Source organism: Cheilinus undulatus, linkage group 4, assembly GCF_018320785.1.
Source record: "Cheilinus undulatus linkage group 4, ASM1832078v1, whole genome shotgun sequence".
Taxonomy (NCBI): Eukaryota; Metazoa; Chordata; class Actinopteri; order Labriformes; family Labridae; genus Cheilinus; species Cheilinus undulatus.
In genome coordinates, this window is record NC_054868.1 from 18,196,158 (window position 1) to 18,217,266 (window position 21,109).

The 21,109-nt window shown below is 39.0% G+C and overlaps 1 protein-coding gene across 2 annotated transcripts; it reads left to right on the forward strand.

Moving 5' to 3' along the window:
• The first annotated feature begins 1,057 nt into the window (after positions 1 to 1,057).
• On the forward strand, positions 1,058 to 15,304 carry si:ch73-100l22.3. 2 transcript variants are annotated; one of them, XM_041786004.1, is made up of 11 exons: positions 1,058 to 1,226; positions 1,362 to 1,491; positions 2,219 to 2,344; positions 2,926 to 5,317; positions 5,506 to 5,633; positions 9,666 to 9,767; positions 10,262 to 10,378; positions 10,497 to 10,601; positions 10,768 to 10,884; positions 11,200 to 11,282; positions 13,576 to 15,304. In XM_041786004.1, exons 2-11 carry the CDS (start codon positions 1,366 to 1,368, stop codon positions 13,730 to 13,732), a joined length of 3,453 nt encoding a protein of 1,150 aa, XP_041641938.1. In that variant the 5' UTR covers positions 1,058 to 1,226; positions 1,362 to 1,365; the 3' UTR covers positions 13,733 to 15,304. The 2 variants fall into 2 exon arrangements, with proteins under 2 accessions (XP_041641938.1, XP_041641939.1); XM_041786005.1 differs by lacking the exon at positions 9,666 to 9,767.
• The last annotated feature ends 5,805 nt before the right edge of the window (positions 15,305 to 21,109 follow it).

Sequence of the window (21,109 nt, forward strand, 5' to 3'; positions counted from 1 at the left end):
AGACTCAGTGCTGTGATTTCAGCCAAAGATGCATCTATTAAGTTCTGACTTGAAAGGGGTTCAATATTTATGCAGTCATTTTACACAATTGAAATTCCTTTATAGAAATCAGTTTTCACTTTGACATTAAAGAGGATTTTTTGTGCGTCAAAAAAGCCAAACTATGTTGACCATATAAAATCAAAAGGGTAAAACATCCAAGGAGGTGAATACTTTTTACAGGATGACATATTATGCAAAACACACTTTTTCAGGGCTTTCTAGCAAAAATATGTGCCCCTGGCCTTTCCACAATCCCCCCAAGAATCAAAAAAATCCATCCATGAAAAATATAAAACTAATGATGCAGTGTTTAATAGTTGTGATCTCAATATCAATTGAAATACTGTGCATGGCTGGCATTATTTCTGTGGAAAAACCTGGTTTGTAGTGGAAGTCAGGGTATTAAGATAATTAGCCATCTAGGGCCTAAAAAAAAAAAGATACAGGCAAGAGGACAAAAGAAATCTAGACAGAATTGAAAATTAAATGTAGCAGTAAATAACTAGAGGCTGCTAGCCTGGTCTTAATAAGGAGAGAGACAAGTGAACAAAAATAATTAAATACATATTTCTTAAATAACAGAGTTTTGATAATTTGTGGCCTTTGTTCTTTGTTGTATGGGGAAGCATTTCTAGAATAATTTTAGAGGGTGTGAAAGCAAAAGCTCGAGGCTGAAAGGTGCGTAACTGTGATCAGACATACCTGTAGGTGGCAGTGTCCAGATTTATCCTCCTCTCTTCGTCTCTTATTGCTCCAACTGGACTGGAGTCTGTTAAAACACGGAGTACCCGTGTGTCTGCTTACACCATTACTAATACAAGATAAACGATACTTTCCTCTGTGTGAAAGGAGCATTTTATTGCTGAATCGTTTTTCGTCTTGTTTTATGTTTTAAAGTTGTTTCCATGCTCGTTTGTTTTATTAAATTCCTGTCCTTGTTTTAATCCATGTCCGTTTTTGAATCCACTCCAGGTTTTCCCGGTGAACAAACTGTCAGTCTGTTGGTCTGGGAAGAGAGGCGGGTAAAGATGTAAACAGTGACCTATGCTGATGGATGCTTTTAGTTTGCTAGCCTGGTAGATTTAATTGTCTCGCCTTTCTATCACATAAAACTACAGTGATAGTCCATTGTTTCTCTTAGTGCCTTCTCCCGACAGCTTATTTACTTCGGCAGCGGTTAAACGGTAACGTTTATCACACAAACCAAAGCTATCTTTTAGCATGCTAGCTAGCTAGCTAGATACTCTGGTCAACGTATTATCCTAACTTCACCCTAGAAGTGTCAAACATTGAAGTTCATGCTGTTTTACCTCATGCAGCTTGATGGAGGATTACGACACGTTTGTACAGCATTGTATTTCCCTGAGAAAAAGAGAAGAAGAAGACAAGAAGGATTTATCTTCATCCTCTCACATCCGATTCTATGGACGACCCATCCTCCCTCCCCTGGTATGAGCTGTGTTTTGTCGTGTTCCTGTCAAAACCATCGCCTTAAAGGTCTTCAAACTAAGTTAACCAGATGCAGAAACACTTTAAACGACAAGTACTCTTACTGGTTTTACCTGTTCTTTGTTGTGTTATCTGTTATACTGAGTTGTTGATGTGTATTGGCTGGTAGATCAGGATGAATTTTACTTATTCAGGGGGTAGAAAACGTTCATCATCACTGTAAAAACATTCCCTACATCGATAATGGAAATATGGAGAACACCTATTAGTGGCAGCCCTCAATGAAGTGTATGGTTTTTACCATACCATGATTTGAGATTTCAGTGTACTAGTAAAACTCCAACAATGTTAATACCTGCGTAGAAGCTATGGAATATATAAATCCTGGGGACCTGAGATTGGGAGCTTTCTTGTTTGTAGTTCTCAAAGATTGCAAAGCAAACTCCAATTTCCTGTCCAAATTGCACAAGCACATTGGCAATGTTTAGCATTGAAACAGCATGTCTGTGCATAATGCACAATTTAGACTGTGTAAAGAAGTTTGCTTGTAATTTTGATGAATTATTTTCTCCCCTGTCTAATGAAACAGATATAGTTTACTAAGGCTATGGTACTTTTTGATGATATTCATTTAAAAAACAGAAGTTGTACTGTTTGGAAAACATGAAAGTATCAAACTTTTTGACATACCTGGATCGATCCTTATTTTGTGTCTGCTTTCTAACAGCTCTCAGGGGAACAGAGAGAGGAGATGCGGAGATACAGAGATGCAGCACAGAAAGCTGCTGTCTGCAGGAAGAAAAAGGATGATGCAAGGATGGCCTATGTGCAAACTATCCTACGCAGTGTTCAAGTAAGTCCTAAAACCTCAGTTGTGTTGTTTAGTTGTTTTCTACATCCCTACCTCTCCTAGCTCTTTCCAACCCCAGCACAGCTTCAGCAGAGGGCTCTAAACATGAGTTTGGTCTGCTTGGCAGTCCTGCCCATTAGAGGAAAGGTTTATGTTGCTGCTGTAAAGGGGCTAAATACTACTAGTGCTATGCTGGTGATTAATGCTGATCTTTCTTATAATAGGGTATAGTCTTTATTATAATATTAATATTTAAGACTGGTCTGTTATAATAGGCCACAACAGAGAGTTCAGTCTAGACTTGCCCTCTTTGTAAAGTGTCTTGAGATAACCTTGGTTATGAGTTAGTGCTGTTCAAACAAAGACTTATTGATTGATTGATTGATTGATCAAAATACTGCTAAGATATCTCAGCTTAAACTTAGTCTATAATCCTCTAATTATATTGAATGGATAGTCATATCCCCCTTATTTTATATTGAATATAAATGACGTTTTCAATGCAAAACTTGCTTGTAATTAAATAAATGAGCAAACAACTGTAGTTTCCTGACACTGTGGCTGTTCTCTTTAATGTATTGCAGCTGAGAAAGACGCCAACTTTGGAGGAGTTACTTCAAGAATCAGAGATTGACCCAAAATTTTCACATCTGCATAAAACCGAAGATGGATCAGTGTCCCAACGCAGTCATTTCATGGAGACAAACAGTAGTTTTTTATCCTTCCCAACACCCAACAGTGAAGAAAAGGATGTTGTTCCTCTCCCTCCATTTACATCAACCACATATAGTGCCTTTCTCACCTCTAACGTGACGCCTCAGGAGGAGAGATGCCTTATGGATCCACCTTTTAGCCAATATAGATCACAGCCAAGTTTCTTTGATGGTGTTAGCCACCAGTCCTCAGGTTATGTGACCTACCAGAATGTTGAAAACACCACCAGTGTCTCTGGAGAGATCGATGCTGGCAGAGAAAGCATGGGTTGCTTTTTCCTTCACAGCAACTCAAACACAATCGCCAAAATGCCAGATATTATTAGCTACCCTCCCATAGATGGAGAGGAGCTGGAGAGAAGTGGACTTGAATCATCCTTTTGCAAAGACTTTGAAGACATACAAGACGTTTGTTGTGCCACACTCCAGGAGGATTCAGTCATGTGTCAGAATGTAGAGGGAGGAAAATCAGAGAGCAGTCGTGAAAACAGCACAGAGGGTGAAGCTAACCTTTCTGTTGCAACAATATCGAACCGTAATGTTAAAGATTCTGGCAAAATGGGGGGTCAGGTCCCTACATCAGAATACACTGACAATCTACAGCCATCACAGACATGTAGGGCTCCTCTTTATCCAACAACAGAGCTGCATATTCAGCATGACCACACAGACTCAGAAGAAGGCGGTAAAGAAGAGCCACCAGAGGAGCCTTATCGTCTGAGCCTCCAAGCCCTGCTGAAGAAATCTCAGGAGTATCGGCGGCGCCAACGGATGCTTAGGAACCAAGCCAAAAACAGTAAAATTCAGGAGAGGGCCCAAGAACAGCCAAGAGCGAGGGTGGAGGAGGCGAGCCTCTCTGATAAGGAGAATGACGAGTTCCCTCACAAGGGCAGGTTGAAAGCAGAGGAGAAGAAAAGCAAGGATAGGAGAGGTGCTTTAATTCAGTCAGAGGAAACATTACCAAAGAAATCCTGGGAACATGATAGGAGGATTGAGAGTGAGCTTTTTGAGGAACAGATTGACTATAAAACTGCAAGCACAACTTCAACAGAAGATCATTATACTAAGGAAATGATAGGTGTTGAGGAAGAAATATTAAATAATAAGTTGGATATTTCACAAGAACTTCCAACTGGTTCTAAACAAATCAGCGTCTCACCTGTTCAGGAAACCATTTGTTTCACCCCAAGTCCCTCAACATTTCATAAAGGAGGAGGTACATATAAAAATATCCCAGCACCAAATTTCTGCAGGAGTCCTAGTCGCTGCAAAAACAAAAGCAGTGCCCAAGCTGAAGAAGCTGATCCTGGGTTAGGGAGCTTAAATGTTGTAAATGATGAACCCCAACACAACCACACAAAAGTCTCCTCAGCACTGAATAACAGAAATAAAAAGGATTTACCTTGTGGTTCTCTCAAGAGTTCACAACACATAGACCAGCTTGAGTCCAACCTGTCTGGTCTTAAAATCATAATCTCAGATCTAGCGTCTACACTGACAGAAAACTTCAGAAATCAGAGTCTAACTGAGAGCGAACACACGCATAGTGATAATGAAGGTGGCAAAGACGCAGAGCAAGACCAAAGTGAGCAGCTGAGAAGACAATCATTTGATAGTGTGCTTGAAGATACAGGCTCTATTCAGTGTGGTGTTAGTAACAAGGATGATGATCCTGTCATATCGGAGGAAAGGGGAACAGAGGAGGTGAACTTAAGCGAGCTCAGGCTTTTCAAAACTTTAGCTTTAGAGAGAGGAAAGGAGAAAGGTTCATGGAAAGATGAACTAACAAAGAGTTATGGACATCATGGTGGCACAAGAAAGCAGCAGCCCACAGCGAAATGCCTCCTCTCTGTAACACAGCGCCAACGGATTCCTGACATGTTCAGAAATGTTGCCTCTGAACCTTCAGCATGCAAAACCTTAGTGTTGACAGACACCAGTAACCATCCAGTGGAGAAAAGAAATGAGGCAGCTGAAGATGGTCACAACTCAACCCGCTTACCATCTTTTAACGAGTCATATGACGTGGACACTCCATCTGGCCTGTGGCTCCGAGAAGGGTTAGATTCCAACTTAGGCGCTGGGGGTCATCTTATTGAGGAAAAACACCTGACTCCAGAGAGTGAGGGTGAAGGTCAAGGCGGAGTGTCCAAGGTCAAGCGCAGGCTGCTCATGCACATGACAGAAGAGACGGAAGAAAGAAGCTCAGATGTCATTAAAGGAGCAGGCTCTGAGTTAAGACCAAACTCCAGCACTCCTAGAGGTAAAGGCAGATATCATGTTGTAGCTGGATGCAGTCAAAAATATTAATAGTATTCCTTTTAAGATTTTGTACTCTAGGAAAGTTAATGACACATTCTGAATTAGATTTTAGCAAGAACCCGATTATTGTGCAACATACTTTCATTTACACAGTATCTGACCAGGTTTTGTCATGTTTCTGGTCTGTAGCTGCAGTGCACTGGAGTGAAGGCCACAGCGGTCTCAAAGACAGACAGGAGCAACTGAAACAGGCCCATGCTGCTCAGGTCAAAGCTCTGCAGGATGAGCATAGGAGACAGCAGGAGGAACTATTGCAGGTGAGACCATCAGGGAAGATAACTGATCTGAACCCATCAAAAACATGTTTTAAATAGAGCTACATGTAGCCACAAAGGGGACAGATGCTTGTAACATTTTTGGAGGTTTGGGTAATGAGACGAGAAAAGTCTTCAAAATCATGTCATTTGCAAAATACTTTTAGAATTCTTTCGCCTTTTTGTTTTGATCATATGCTGTAGAGCAGTGTTTCCCAACCATTTTTCCTTGGAGCCCCCCCCTACACATACCTAAGAAAAGCGGAGCCCACCCAGGACCCAAGGGAGAAGAGAAAGTGACACACTGCCACCAATAATCAACATAGATTTTAATTGTCTCATTGATAAACCCTTTTAAAAAGACCATGCATGCTTTTCTTATTCAAAGACCTTTGTGTAAACTACTTAATAACTGCTTTATCATGGTTGTAGTCAATATTTGCAAATCTAATTTTGGCAGCCTCAGAACCGACAAAGCCTCACGCCCCCCTAAGATCTTTGGCACCCCCCCCTCCTGGGGGGGTCATGAACCCCAGGTTGGGAACCAGTGCTGTCGAGTAACATGAGTTACAGAGTTTTTCTGCACTATTAACTCTATTTAATCTGGTCTCTTAAAACTGGAGTGCTCTGATTTTTCAGTCATTTATGTTCTTTTAGAATTTAAGTAACATCATTTGAATTGTGGCTCTGATTGAAGAGGAATCACTTATTAAATCATTGTAAGTATAGTACCAATTTATAATAAATATCTTAAAATAAGGAATGCATCTTTTAATGCCAGTACCAGCTGATTTAGACCCTGCTGATAAACGTCAACATCAAAATTGTTCTTAAAATTCTAAACAATTCAGTGCTGCCATCAGGTACAGTATACCTAACTACTGAATCAAAAGACATTTTTCAGTGGTCACATAAAATCGTCTGTTGGACAAAATCTAGTCTACATTTATGGTAAAACATAAGAGAAAATACCGGCATAGCGGGAGTCACTTCAGAAGGAGTAATAAAAAAACCATTGGTTTTGGCAATTGGCAAAATTGTTATCATGTATATCAGCCCTAATTTTTACAGCCTGTGCACTTATACTTAAAACTTTTTTAAGAAAAATAACTTGGGGTTACACCCCAAATTGAGCTCAACATACCCAGGCTTTGAGCTATCTGACTTGACAAAGCTTTAAGCTCCTGTTAAGATGTATGTGCAAACAATTTCAACAATCAATTAACAATAAATAAAGAAGGCCTTTAAAAAAACTACAAATAAATAAAGTTCAGTTTTTATTATTTTTTTCTTTAAATGAAATGAAAAAAAAAATTTAAGGTCATTGATGATTTTTTCATGCTTAGTTCAGCTCAGTCCTACCCTAACCGTGGTAGTCTTCTGAAGGGGGAAGGTGGAAAAAAAGGAAAGTGTTTGCTCGGTAGCTCGCCAGTCTTCTTTAGACTGATCCAATCGGGAAGAGAGGGGAAAAAAACTGATATAAAAAGGGGTCAGTAAAATAGAAACAATTACTATTCAAAGTTAGTTCTCAATATCTTTGTTGTGCAAAATCAATCAATTTAAAATCTTCAATGCTCAAATGTAACTGCACGTCACATCTCTCTCAACATCTCATTAAAAAAATACACAATTTGAGCAAATTATTAAATTACAGTAAGCAGTTAGCTCAAGCAATACAGTCCTCTTTTTTCTGTGTAATATATGTAAACATTCATCAAGGCCAATTTTCGATTTACATAACAGTAAAATATAGTTATATTCAGAAACATTCATTGACTGACAGCATAGAACTGCACACAGCTTAGATTAGCTGGTTTCTTTTTGTCTTGTTTTTTTTTTTGTTTGTTTGTTTGTTTGTTTGGGGGGGCTGTTAATGATAGGGAAAGTCAGTGGATAGAATCAGAAACAGTGGAGAGTTGGGGAGAGACATACAGGAAAGGGCCAAAGGCCAGATTCGAACCCTGGTCGCCCTGGTACATGGGGCACGCCTTAAACCACTAGGGTATCTGTGCCCCAGTTAGCTGGTTTCTAAACAAGTTTTTTTACATACATCTCCACGAGTCCCGCAGAGGAAAAAAAATAAGATGCAGCAGGAGTTTTTAAAAAAAACTCAGCGTACATGAAGAGAGAAAAAGACATTAGACTGAATTTCTTAAAACTAAGGCTCAATCATCAAGTTGGTGAGTGTACTCTTAGATGCCATCCGGCCGTGCCACGTGTTCCCATCAGGTGAAGAAGAGGACATAGTAAGGGACCTTGTGCCTGGATATTTATGGTTAGTGGGATGAGTTAGTTGGTTATGGACCAGAGTGCAGTATGGATGTTTGAAACAAAATAAACAGTATAGAGAAGTTCATATTAAATTAATTATGGAAAGAAAATAAATAACCAGTTGTTTGTATGAAGGGCACAAGGTCACTCCTGCAGTCAGGCAGGATTGCTCACTACATATTATTCACTGGGTTAAATTATTCACTTCAGTACAACAATCCATATCCAGTGTGCAATATGAGTCAAAAATAATCACAATTAGATATTGTTTTGAAATTGTTCAGCCCTTCTTACTGGGAGCCCAACAGGATTTGTTGATGGGGGAAAAAAAGTTTATAATATTGAACTTGTAAACTTAGATTTTGTTCATGATTTTTCATGCATATGTCTGTTAACTTGTGGAAAAGAAACAGGAGAACAAAAACATCAGAAATAAACATAAACTTTCAACTACATGTCTTAAAGACAACCAGACATTGAGCTTTTCTAAATACGCTTCAGAAAGAGTCGTACTGATATTTCCCTCATCCTATTGGCCTGTTTCTTGCACTGAATTGCATCACATATTGCCGTACAGATCTAGCACTACGTAACTCCTGTACAACAACCATAATTCACTCTACAAACGCTTTGACTCCACCCAAAGTCACCTTAGAGGAAGAAGAATGAGCGCTTAGTCCCAGAGTTTCCCTCTTCTTACAATGAAACACAATTTCACTTTGACATCCTATAACATTGACCTTAAATATTCTCTTGAAATAAGACGCAAACCTTTGGGTGCCTCTGGCACTGTTCCATATGTGCCGATACACGTACATGTAGGTTTTAGCCCTACCTGTTAGAGCCTGCTTCTAGAGACCTGGGTCGTGGGCAGACTACAGACATCTGCTCATTACAAGAGACCTTCAGACTCTCCTTAGTAAAAAAGAAAACACACACACAGGAATTCTACCATAAATGTTTCATTACATCCCTAAGAGGCGAGCTGGCATGGTCGCCTCTTTCTCTAAATTGTCTAAGTGTGTGTGGTGTGTGTGTGCGGGCACATGCAAGACTTCAAGGACGCCTGCTGCTCTCTGGCAGCCAGTTCCCGTTCCTCAGCTTGTGTCTGTATTTGTTCTTGGCCGGTGTCCTTGCCCTATTAATCACAGTCTCAGTTTAATTTATGTATCCTTAACAACAATATAATTAACATAAGCTGTTTAATAAGAGAGACTTCTCTCTGCCTCCCCTCTGTCCTTCCATCATTTGTGATGTGGGAGAGCGAGCTGGCTGGACTCTCAGGTGGAGGGGGAGGAGGAGGAGCGAGGGAATTGACACAGAAAAGGAAAGGATAATTTGTTTAATTCATGAGCGTCTGTGGTTAAGTGCCAGATCGTCCCGCCGAGTGCCACCGCTAATGGTCCCTTCTCTTTTTCTTTTTTTAATCTCCCTACTCACATGCCTCTCTTTGTTTTCTCTCCTTCCTCCTACAACGTCATTTTTACTCTCTGGCTATATTAATTTCCTCCGTCTCTCCTTTCTCATCATCCCTGTCATCCCTCTCCTCCTCCTCTGCTGCCTCTCTCATTTCATCCCTCTTGCCTCTGTGCCCTGTCTCCCCCCTTCTGTCTCTTTCTCTCTACCCTCAATTAATTTCTTCCTCCTGCCTCATTTGCTGTCCTTTCCAATTCAATATTTTCCAACCTTGCCTGCTCCCAAATGTGCATTCCATGTGCACACAAACATGCACTTCTCTTATTCCTTCTCCTGTCTCTCTCTCAGGCGTTGGCTGTGCGTTTCCGCCTCCTCCAGAGCATGTCCTTCCCCTGCTCCATGTCCAGCTCACGTCTTGGGGACACGCTGACCTTTACAAGCCTCTCTCAGGTATCACCAGCACATTTTTCACTAATGTCAAGAATGTGGAAAGCTTGCCCTGCTTATCTTTGTGTCCAAAGATTTTGAATCATTAGCTTGCTGACACAATCACATGAAACAGATCTTTCCTCCTTGATGTCTTAATCATCATCTGAAACCTCTATCATCTGGTTATTTCTTTCTAATATGTATTCAAACCAGCAGCTCAGCTTCAGTTCTACAAACGTTTCTCTTTTAATGCAACAGTTTCTGGATCAACAAGTGAATGACAGCAGATCAGCTGCTTATTATTCTGCTTATTATTCTCTATTATAATGATGAGCTGCAAGTCCACTTGTGTTGATTTGCTAAACAGATGCCAACCAAAAGACCTTGAGAATCTGTGCGGGAAATTAATTGGTTGTCATTGATGGAATTAGCATTCTCCTCTCTCTTCCCCTCTGGTCCTCATTTCTCACCCCTCTCATCACTCCTCTTCCACTCTTCCCCCTCTTTCTTCTCAGCCCTCTAGCACACTTTCAGAGCGCTGCCGCCCCCTGCTGTTAGCCGCTGTGAAAGGTTTTCTGACTCGGAGGCTGATGAAGACCGAGAGAGTAGCGCAGCTGGCGCGCACCATCAGGGTGAGGAGTGACAGCAGCATCACATCTGTCTCCTGCAGTACTCTTTTTAAAACATGGACAAAAATGTTCTACATGAAGCATTCAAATATAAGTCAGTCTGTGTATTTTGGACCACTAGGATACAAAGCAGCTCCTGCAGGCCCTCCAGCAGCAGCAGAGCCCTGGCAGAGGGGATTTCAGCAAAAGACAGGACCTGTTGTTGCAGCATAGAGCCGCTCTGCAGGTATGTAAAGAAACGTGTTGTAAACATCTGTTAACCTTTCTCCTCTTTGTCTCGCCACTGTGAGTGGAACAATTATTCCCTCCATTAGCAATTACCACAACAGATAACTGCACTTAGACGCATTCATTCAAGCCATCGTCTGCTCTTTAATTGTTTCCTGTTCCAGCTGCGTGCAGCACGTTACGAGGTCAATGACATATTCTTCAGCCTGTCAGCCAGAGAGAGGATGCAGCTGATCAGCTCGGACCGAGAGCTGGTCAGAGAGAGAGAGCTCAGACAACAGGTAACCCTTTCAGTAGCTCTGTTGGAGCTGAAGAATTTATGTAAATTGTAAGAGTATTTTTTGCTTAATATGAACAGTTACAATGGAAAAAAATGGCCAGGTCTAAATAGTGACATTTGAAATACCAACATACAGTACTGCCATCTATTCACATATTACTGCGAACAGATTATTTAAGTGCTAACAGCACTTAGGTTGTTGATCTCTTTACTGTTGATCTACACATATTTTTTATTTGTGTGTGGTTTATATACTGTTTTACCTTGAGAATGCTAATCTCTTCATTTGTGTTTTTGCATGTGTTTGTCTGTTCAGAGTGGGCATTTAGGCCACCCCAGAGGAAAGAGTTCGCTATCGGCTGCAACACAGAAATCCCTGGAGAGGAAGAAAGAAATTATGTGAGTTTACTCAGATGTTTTTTTTTTTTTTCTGGTAAACTAAATTGTTTTTAGTAAGTTAGTGTGGTTTGTACACAAATGAAAATGTGCTGTTTAAAACCATTTTTCTCATTTTTGGAATCTATAATTATAACCACGTGCTCCACACCCCACAGTCAGGACAGAGTGTGAACCCAGTGATTAGACAGTTACAAATCTGGTGTGCTGGTTTAACTCAGTAGAGAATGTTCCCCATCTTTATTTCACAACGCATCTGTTGCAGAATCATATGCAGGTGGATCTGAAAAAAAATTGAACATCATGAAAAAGTTCATTTTTTCCTGTCATCTAATTTAAGAAGTAAAACTCATCAGATCTTGATTATAGCTTAAAGCTCACAAAAATCCACTATCTCAAAATATTAGATTATCACACAACATCAGTCCAAAATAGGATTCATAATATAGAAATGTTTATCCTCTGGAAAAATATGCTCATTAATGCACTCAACAATTGGTTAGAGCTCCTCTTGCACAAATTACTGCCCCTACGTGACATGTCATGGAGCCAGTCAGTCTGTGGCCACTGCTGTGGTGTTATGAAGCCCAGGTTGCTGTGATTGCAGCCATAAGCTGGTCTGTATTGTTGAGTCTGGAGTATCTCATCTCTTTTCTTGACATTTCCTTAGAGATTATCTTTGGGGTTCAGGTCTGGCCAGTTAGCTGGCCAATCAAACACAGTAATACCATCATCAGCAGACCAGTTTCTGGTAGTTTTGGCTTCAGTGTGGCACTATGCCAAGTTCTACTGGAAAAGGGAATCAGTATCTTCATAAAACTTCTCCGCAGATGGAAGCATGAAGGTCTCTAAAATCTCCTGGTAGCCGACTGACAGCATTGACTCTGGACTTGTTAAAGCACAGTGGACCAACAGCAGCAGCTGATATGGTTACCAAAACCATCACTTCAAGCACTTTGGATTCTGTGCCTGTTTAATCTTCCTTCAGACTCTGGGACTTTGATTTCAAAATAAAATTTTAAATTTTTTTCATCTGAAAACAGGACAGGACTTTGGACCACTGAGCAATGGTCCAACTCTTTGTGAAGCTCCCCTAAGTTCTTGAATCTGCTTTGTTTGAACGTCCTCTGAAGGCTGAACTCATCCCTGTTGCCTGTACCCTTTTTTCTTTTCACACTTTTCTCTTCCAGTCAACTTTCCATAAAAATGCTTTGATACTGAGAGCAGCTTGCCCTTACAGCAATGGCCTTCTGTGGCTTACCCTCCTTGTGGAGGGTGTTAAAGGTTGTCTTCTGGACAAGATTCAAGACAGCAGTCTTTCCCATGATTGTAGCTGTGTGTACTGAACCAGAGTGAGAGAATGAAGGTTCAGGAAACCTTTGAAAATTGGACTTTTCTACCATATTCTAGTATTTTGAGATAGCGAATTAAATATTTTTGTGAGCTGTAAGCTGTAATCATCAAGATTAGAACAAAACAGTCTTGAAATGTTTCACCGTGTATGAGATGAATCTAGAATATATGGAAATTTAACTTTCTGAAGTAAATAGCGGGGAAAAAAATAAGATTTTTAAGACATTCAAATTTTTTAGATTCACCTGCATTTTAAACAGAAAGTTTCCAATGGATGTAGGCAGAGCTTATCAGCATACATGGTCTCTACTCGCCCTAAAAATGTTTAGTGGGACCACAACATCACAGGGGTGGGAGGGATAGGGTTCCATTAGGGGAGCTTGGGTGGCGCAGCCAATGGCAGAGAATAATAATGGTCAGACACCAAAGCAGCACAAACCAAATATGAGATACAGCAACAGAACAGCAGCTCCCTGTTGCACGCTTCTTTGTTTAGCAGTCTTTGATGCAACATTCAGCGTTTCCACAGCAACAATTAAAAATCCTCTCTGTCATGGCAGCCACCTTGACATGAAATAGACTGTAAAATTGATAATTTCCCTGGCTTTGAAAACGGTTGCAATATCTGTGAAAATTTAAGTTCTCTGCAAAAAATACACATACAGATAACATAATGAAGATCTTTCTGTGTGAAAATTCTGCATATTGCATCTTTAAAGGCAAAAACAACAAACATTTTCTTCTAAGAAAAAAGGTTTTTGAAATTGCTCATAAAGTCATACATTTTCACAAACTTTTTATAAAAATTAAATTTTATGCACTTTTAAAGACAAGCAAAAATTTTGAGCTTTAATTATTTTTGAATCCTACACCACAGGCTCAGGAAACCCTTTTTACAAGCACATCTTTTCTGTGGCTAACTGCTCTTTTTTTTTTCCTTAAGGATGCAAAAAAAAGCTGCTGAGAGGAACAGAGGAGTTGTGGCGAGGACTAGACGCATCACTGGACCCTGTGCTGAGCAGCCAGTGGAAACGAAGCGAGGACAGTTTAAGGCAAATCCTCAGAGGGTCCCAAAGACTTACTCCTCTAGACCGCGATGACACTCCCCTAATTGGCCCCAGAAAGCACCTTAAAGCCTCCAGCCATTACATGAATATTGTACAGCTTATTATTGACTTATCAAATCCAAATTTGACACTAGAGGCGGCTTGCTGCTGGTGTGCTGTCACATTTTTTTACACTCTACAACCAGAATGTAGCGTAGTTCCAGCAGAGCCTTTTTCTCATATAAAACAGAGAAGTTTTAGAGTGAAGAGATACTTAAGCAGGGATACAACAACGCCACAGTCGCTAACACATACCAGGTCTGCTATGTCATTATCAGTGTAGTAATGTTGCAGATACTTGTGAGGGATATATTGCTATGGTAACAGAAAAACAACACTATGACATCTATGTGCTGTGCCTGAAGTATGTTGTATAACATTGTTTTGTATTGTATAACACTAATGATGGCCCTATTCCACTTTTGGTATTTTGGTAAGCCAGTCATAGACATCCCAGAGCTCAGACAGTAGATCTTTAGGGGTGATTCATAGAAAATAATGTTCATAAAAAGTATTTACAGCCCACTTAGACTGTCTTTTCCTTCTCAGTCCTTCACATATCTTTTATAAGTCACCACCGACTCGGCAAACAGTATTTTTTTGCCTCTGAAAGCCTGCTGCTATTAATGCTGATGTTTGTAATTGAACATTTTTTCCAGTAAGGCTAATTTGCATAGAAAGTGAACTTTCTAACCAACTTTTTTCCCCAAACACTGCACAATGGCTCAGGTAAACATACAGAAACTTGCACTACACAACTTTAGCTGACGCAAAAGCCTCAGGCCCTTAATTTTTTTAGTTGTCCTCCAACATGTGAATTACTGGATGGTTTTGCCTCCTTCCTGTAAAAACTAACCAAATAAACTCAGAGCAATGTCTTTCTGTATTTATAACCCTTAGTCATATGCTGCATAATCAAACTCTTGTTTTTAATGTTGCAACAGTACAAAACCAGGAAACTAAACCCCTAACTTAAGTTCAGCCATGGTTAAAGTTCATAATTTTACAAAGGTGCACAATATTATTGACAAGATATAATATTGGCAGATAATCACTTAAAAAGTGAATTATCCACATCAGCAAATATAGGAATTTCTGCCTGTATTTACAACCTGTATATTGGCTAGAAAATCAGCCTATATCTGCTGTGAATATTGGCTGTATGAACAGATAAGTTGGTGCCGCTTTAGCCTGGACTAACAGCTCTATGTCAGTTGAAGTCTTTTTCTTTATTCATGATTATTCCTTACACCTTAGACTGTTTAAGGGCTGAAATTTGTTTATATGATCATCCACAAACTTATTTTGGTATATTGAATATTGGCAAAAATCCAATGTCGTGCATCCCTAGAGTTTACCTGTGCCTGTGCTGCTGTGGTGTGTCAAAATGTCCTGTGAAAGATCTGTTCACCAGATAATCAGTTCAACTGGGTTTGCTGTTAGAAATAACTCTGATGAACAGCAGGAACGTTGATATCCAGCTCCAGTCTGTTAGTTGAATAGTTTGGCCTTAAGTATTTAAATAATATTCAGAGTTTTGCTTTTTGTATTCATAGAAACTTTGGACCTTTTTAGACATTTTATTTATTTGTATTTGTTTTTAAATAAAAGTATTTAAACAAACAAAGTTGCTCTGAAGTTTGTATCGTCCGAGGTTTAAAACCTGTTTAAGACTCCCAGCAGCAGAGGGCGCTGTGAGCAGGTGAAACTTATCATTACGCGGAACACATCGACCTGACTTTCGTTGATCACTGGGCTTGGCTTTAAGCACTGTGTGTACGTTTGGGTGAGGAGTTTGTGTGTCAGCCAGCCGACACAGCGGGGACGCGGGGCCGTTTTGCCTTACCTCTACCTCTTCTCTTCCTCCCAGGGTGTTCGGGTATAAGAATTCCCCGGAGGCTCGGACACTTTTTATCAGTTCCGGGGGGGAAGCTACTAAGTAGGAAGCTGGTAGTGGGGAGTTTTATCGTTGCATTTTAGTGTATATGTTTATGTAAATTATTTGGGGGTATTTATTCAACGGGGTTTAGATGTGTATATTAATTAATAATCTATTTCTGTTTTTAGTAATGGTTTGTAAATATGAATTATATATATTTATAAATTGATGATTTGGTGAATACCTGGGGGGATGGATTATTCCAGTCGATGATTACCAGAGGGAAGGTATAAAAAGGAGTCACTCTCAAAGGAGTTGAAGTGTTGGTGTTAACATGGTGTGAAAATAAATGCAAATTGTTTGCACACATGTCCTCTGCCTACGGGTCCTCCTTCCTGGCCGCTCGAGCCAGCTGACAAAACTACAGGACATTTTTAGTCATTACCACTGAGCTCTATCTCTGTTATCTATAACGCAGCAGGCCTGACAACAGCATTGGCCGGACCCCTGAAAATCCAAGAGAATGGGCCTGTCCTAATTGTCATTTAGCACCAGTATTAACCCAATTTTTTACATTTATAACCCCTTTTATTACATTTTTTTAACAATTTTTGCAACTTTAAACCACTTTTTCTGCATGTTTTGTCCCCTTTATGCAACTCTTTATTATAAATTTTTGCCACTTTTTAACCCCTTTACTTTCTTGCACAATTTTTTTGTCATTTGTAACCAATTTTTTATACCTTTTGCCCCTTTTTCCTCCTGTACCATTTTCGACACATTTTAACCTCTTTTCACTTCTTTTTTTCTGCCAATTTTTGCAACACTTCTGCCAATCTTCAACATTTTTTAAATATTGACTTTTTTTGACAGTAAATTTCTGTAAAAACAGATCAAATGTGAAGTCATTTTAAAAATATTTCAATGTTAATTGTTTGTGGGATGGATTTAACAGCTGCAGACATTTAAAGCCAAAGAATACTCTTAAAATCTTCTTTTAAGTCTCAACAGAAACTCTGGGCGCCAGACTTTCATATACACAAAAATTAAACTAGGAGTTTGGTTTGATTGAAATATTATTGTAGTAGTATTTGTATTTTCCTTTAAACTACAGAACATCTTTAGTCATTACCAGTGAGATCTATCCCTGTTGTCTATAAGGCAGCAGGACACAAGGAGAGAGACCTGACAACAGCATCCATGAAAATCCAAGAGCATGGCCCTCCCTGTCATTTGGCACCAATATTAACCCAGTTTTTTTTTACATTTTTAACCCATTTTCGATATGTTTTGCCTCTCTAACCCAATTTTTGCATGATTTTAACCCATTTTGAACCACTTTTCCTGCATGTTTTATCCCCTTTGTGCTACTCTTTTATCCATCTTTGCCACTTTTCTTCTATTTTTGTTACCTTTTAACCTCTTTTATTACATTTTTTAAAGCATTTTTTGCAACTTTAAAACAAATTTTCCCACTCTTAACCCCTTGTTGATACTATTTACCCCTTTAACCCAATTTTTAAATGATATAACCCTCTCTAAACTACTTTTCCTGCATGTTTTATTCCCTTTGTGCCACTGTATTATCAATTTTTGCCATTTTTCTTCTATTTTTGCCACTTTTAACCTTGTTTCATTCCTTTTTTGCACTATTTTTGTAATTTGTTACCAATTTTGATACCTTTTGCCCCTTTTTTCGTCTTTTACCAATTTTTGCTACATTTTAACCTCTTTTCACAACTTTTTTTCTGCCAATTTTTGCAGCACTTCTGCCAAGCTTTACCTTTTTTAAATATCTACTAATTGTGACAATAAATTTCTGTTAAAACAGATCAAATGGTAAGTCATTCTACAACTATTTCAATGTTGTTTGTGGGATTGATTAAACAGCTGCAGACATTTCAAGCCAAAGAATACTCTTAAAATCTTCTTTTCCTCCTGTTCTGGGTTTAATGATCTTTCAGGGGCCAGACAGGAAGCTTTGGGGGGCCTGATGTGGCCCCTGGGCCACCAGTTAATGATCTGTGCCCTACAGGATTTTCCTATATTCAACCACATTCATTTCCCCCTCTACTTCTACAAGCCTTCCAGGGCTGGCTGCTGAGAAGCATCCCCTCAACATGATGCTGCCACCACCATGTCTCACAGTGGGGACGGTGTGTTTGTGGTGATGTGCAGTGATTGGCATCTTGTCCAAAAAGCTCCATTTTGGTCTCATCAGACCAAAGAACTACCTTCCACTTGACCACGTTGTGTCCCACATGCCTGTTGGTTAACTGTGGTTGATTTAACCTGAGTTTTCTTCAAGAGTGTCTTTCTCTTTGCCACTCTCCCATAAAGCTTTGACTGGTGAAGAACCAGGGAAACAGTTGTTGTCTGCAGAGTCTCTCCTATCTCAGCTGCTGAAGCTTGTAACTCCTTCAGAGTAGTCATAGGTGTGTTGGTGGTCTCTCTCACTAGTCTCCTTCTTGCACGCTCACTCAGTTTGTGATGATGGTCTGATCTAGACAGATTTACGTGTGCCATATTCTGTTTCTTGATGGGGGGGGTATTCAGTGGCTCAGAAATTTTTTGTATCCCTCCCTTGATTTACACTTTTCAATAAGCTTTTCTCTGAGTTGTTTGGAGTGTTCTTTTGTCTTCATGGTGTAATGGTAGCCAGGAATACTGATGAACCAGTGACTGGACCTTCCAGACACAGGTGTCTTTATACTACCATTACTCGTGACACATTCACGGCACACAAGTGCAGTGTGCCGTGAATGTGAGACTACTAGCACCAGCTGGCTGGACCTCTGTTGTATTAGGTCAGCCACTTTAAAGAGGGAGAATATTTATGCAGTCACTTATGTTATATCACATATTTTTATTTAATCAGCATTACTTTGTAGAAATCTGTTTTCACTTTGACATTTGGAAGAATTTTTGGGGGTCAAAAGAAGCCAGATTATATAGACCATGATTGATTTATGAAATCAGTAAAAGGGTAAAAACATGGATGAATACTTTTAATGAGAACCATTTATACAACTCATGACTGTTAGGCACTGTGAGAAATCTGAGCCTATTCTGGCAGGGATGGAGGAGAGGACGAGGTGGAGCTCCTCATCCTCACCAGTCAAACTAAGGGGGGAAAAAGCCACGCTACTAGTGCAGCATAAGAGACTGATGATGTGATTTCAGGTAAAGGGCATATAAGACAGTTTTGATTATTGAAACCAGGATCGTTCCAGTTGAGAAAGGATGTTTTAAATGATACCATCAATGATTTTATTGTTCGAATTTGAAAAAATATCACTAAACTCTAGAAAGGTGCACAGCAGGTGAAAGAATCCATCAAAAATTGCAAACTCCTGCACACTGTCTGAATCAGTGGTTCTTAATCCTTTTACTAAAGCCCCCCACCTCTTATCTAAAAATAACCTAAGGCCCCCCAAGACCCACTTGGAAAAACTGAAACATAAATTTTAATTGTTTCATTGAAAAAAATCCCAACATAATAGGCCTACGTACATTTGTTCTTGACTAATGTATGTATTGACAAATATCTAAGTATCACATCCATTATTATGATTCTGATAATAAAGAGGTCTGTTCATTTTTAAGAAAAAAAAAACTCAAAATTCTTAAGTCTTGAAAGTGTAGAATATTTTTACTTTAAAATTCATAAATATACTCCAACCAAAACGTAGAATTTTTGGGACTACAAAGTTGAAAATCTAACCACTGTTTTCACCTTTCTTGTATTTCTTTTCACTTTACACTTTTGTCAATTTTAGGTTTTAAAACTTGACATTTTTGAGTTTTTAGTGTCAAAATTTAAGCCTTTTTAAATGTGGAAATGTCAATTTCCAGCTTTTTGAACCCTGAAAGTCTGAAATTGATTCCCTGTAAATATACGTCTTCATAATCTTGATGTTTTTGCACAAAAAATCAACAAATTCTCTTCATTTTTTCATCTTTTATTGCCTCATATACATTATGTTTCTAATCATGGTTTAAAAAATATATATGTACATGCATCAGAGAAGACAGGGTCCCACCCCATATCCATCAAAGATCATTTTCATATGAGGTTTCAAATTGATTGTTTTTGTGAAGTTTAGACTGTGCTGACATTTTTAATGGAATCATTCCTTTGTAAAATGATTGAAGGTTTTTTAAAGCTTTGGCACGTATCAAAAGTATCTATCATTAAAATTACTAAGGACTGTAACATTTTTAAAACACTTGGTGTTAAAAGGTATCAAACATTTTTACAACTTAAAGCCATGCTATAGCAGAGCTAGAAAAGTGCATTTAACCGAAGAGAGCAAATGAATCTAAATGAAAATGTATCATAACTGTGGTTTGTTCAACAAGACACTGGACTACAGTCAGTCTATTATTAGTTGATCATTAAAGGCAGACAGGAGCTCTTTAAAGTGTCCTAGTACCGCTTCTTCATTCATTTCAATGCAGCTTGTAAACAAAGACCAACAAAACCACACTGTATAAATTCTGACATGCTAAAGATTTAACAGCAGCTTTTCAACTTCTGTCTAAAGTTGAAAATAAAAACAATCAAAAAACAAAATCACACCATACCCATTAAAGACATTCGTCCAGAGAATATGGTCAAAATTAACAGGAGATTTTCTAATAACAAAGCAAAACATAACTGAGAACCCTGATACAGGATTATACAGGATAATTAAATTCACAGAATTTTTTATGATGCTAGAAGACATAAACTGTATTTTTCATTAAAAAGCAAACACATAATGGTCCACAGCCATGATAACAAACTTTATGCATTCTTTTTTTCTGTAAAAGTTTTAAAAGAAAGAATGTGAGAGAGGGGAGAAAAGAGGCATGATCTAGAGAAAAACCTCTGTGAAAAAGTTTTAAAAATGTTAAAATGCAGAGAAATGTCCTCAAGTCTGTCCAGGGTTGAGCCTGGAGGTATCAGTCAGCAGAGTCCTGTTCCCATTATTCATTTACAAATCTCTGCCTCCGTTTGTTTGTCTGCTCCCAGTGGTAACAAAGAAAAACTCTAAACATGGTGTACATATGGTGACATCTTAAACTTGACATTTTCTCAACACATTTCCCTTTGTTTCATTCAGATTCAAAGCAGGTAGATACCCATGATGGATGTTAAACAAGTTTTCAAGTCCTGAGTTCCTCTGAGCAGCAGCTGACATGTTTAAGCTCCAGGCTTTGTTTGTGTTCATACAAGTATATATTAATATTTTTCATCAGAAATGTTCAAGGTGACAGTTTTTAACCATTTTAGGAGAATTAAACAAATCAATGCCTTTAAAAAGAAAAAAAAAACAGAACATTTAAAACACTTTATTGACAATTTTTATTTTTTGGGGGGTCCCATTTAAGGAACACCACCTCAAAAGGTTGTTGATGACATTCCTCCGGTGTTGATGGGATGGTGGTCACGGGTCTGCAAACAGCTGATGTTTACTACTGTTGCCAGTGCAGTCGATGCATGTACA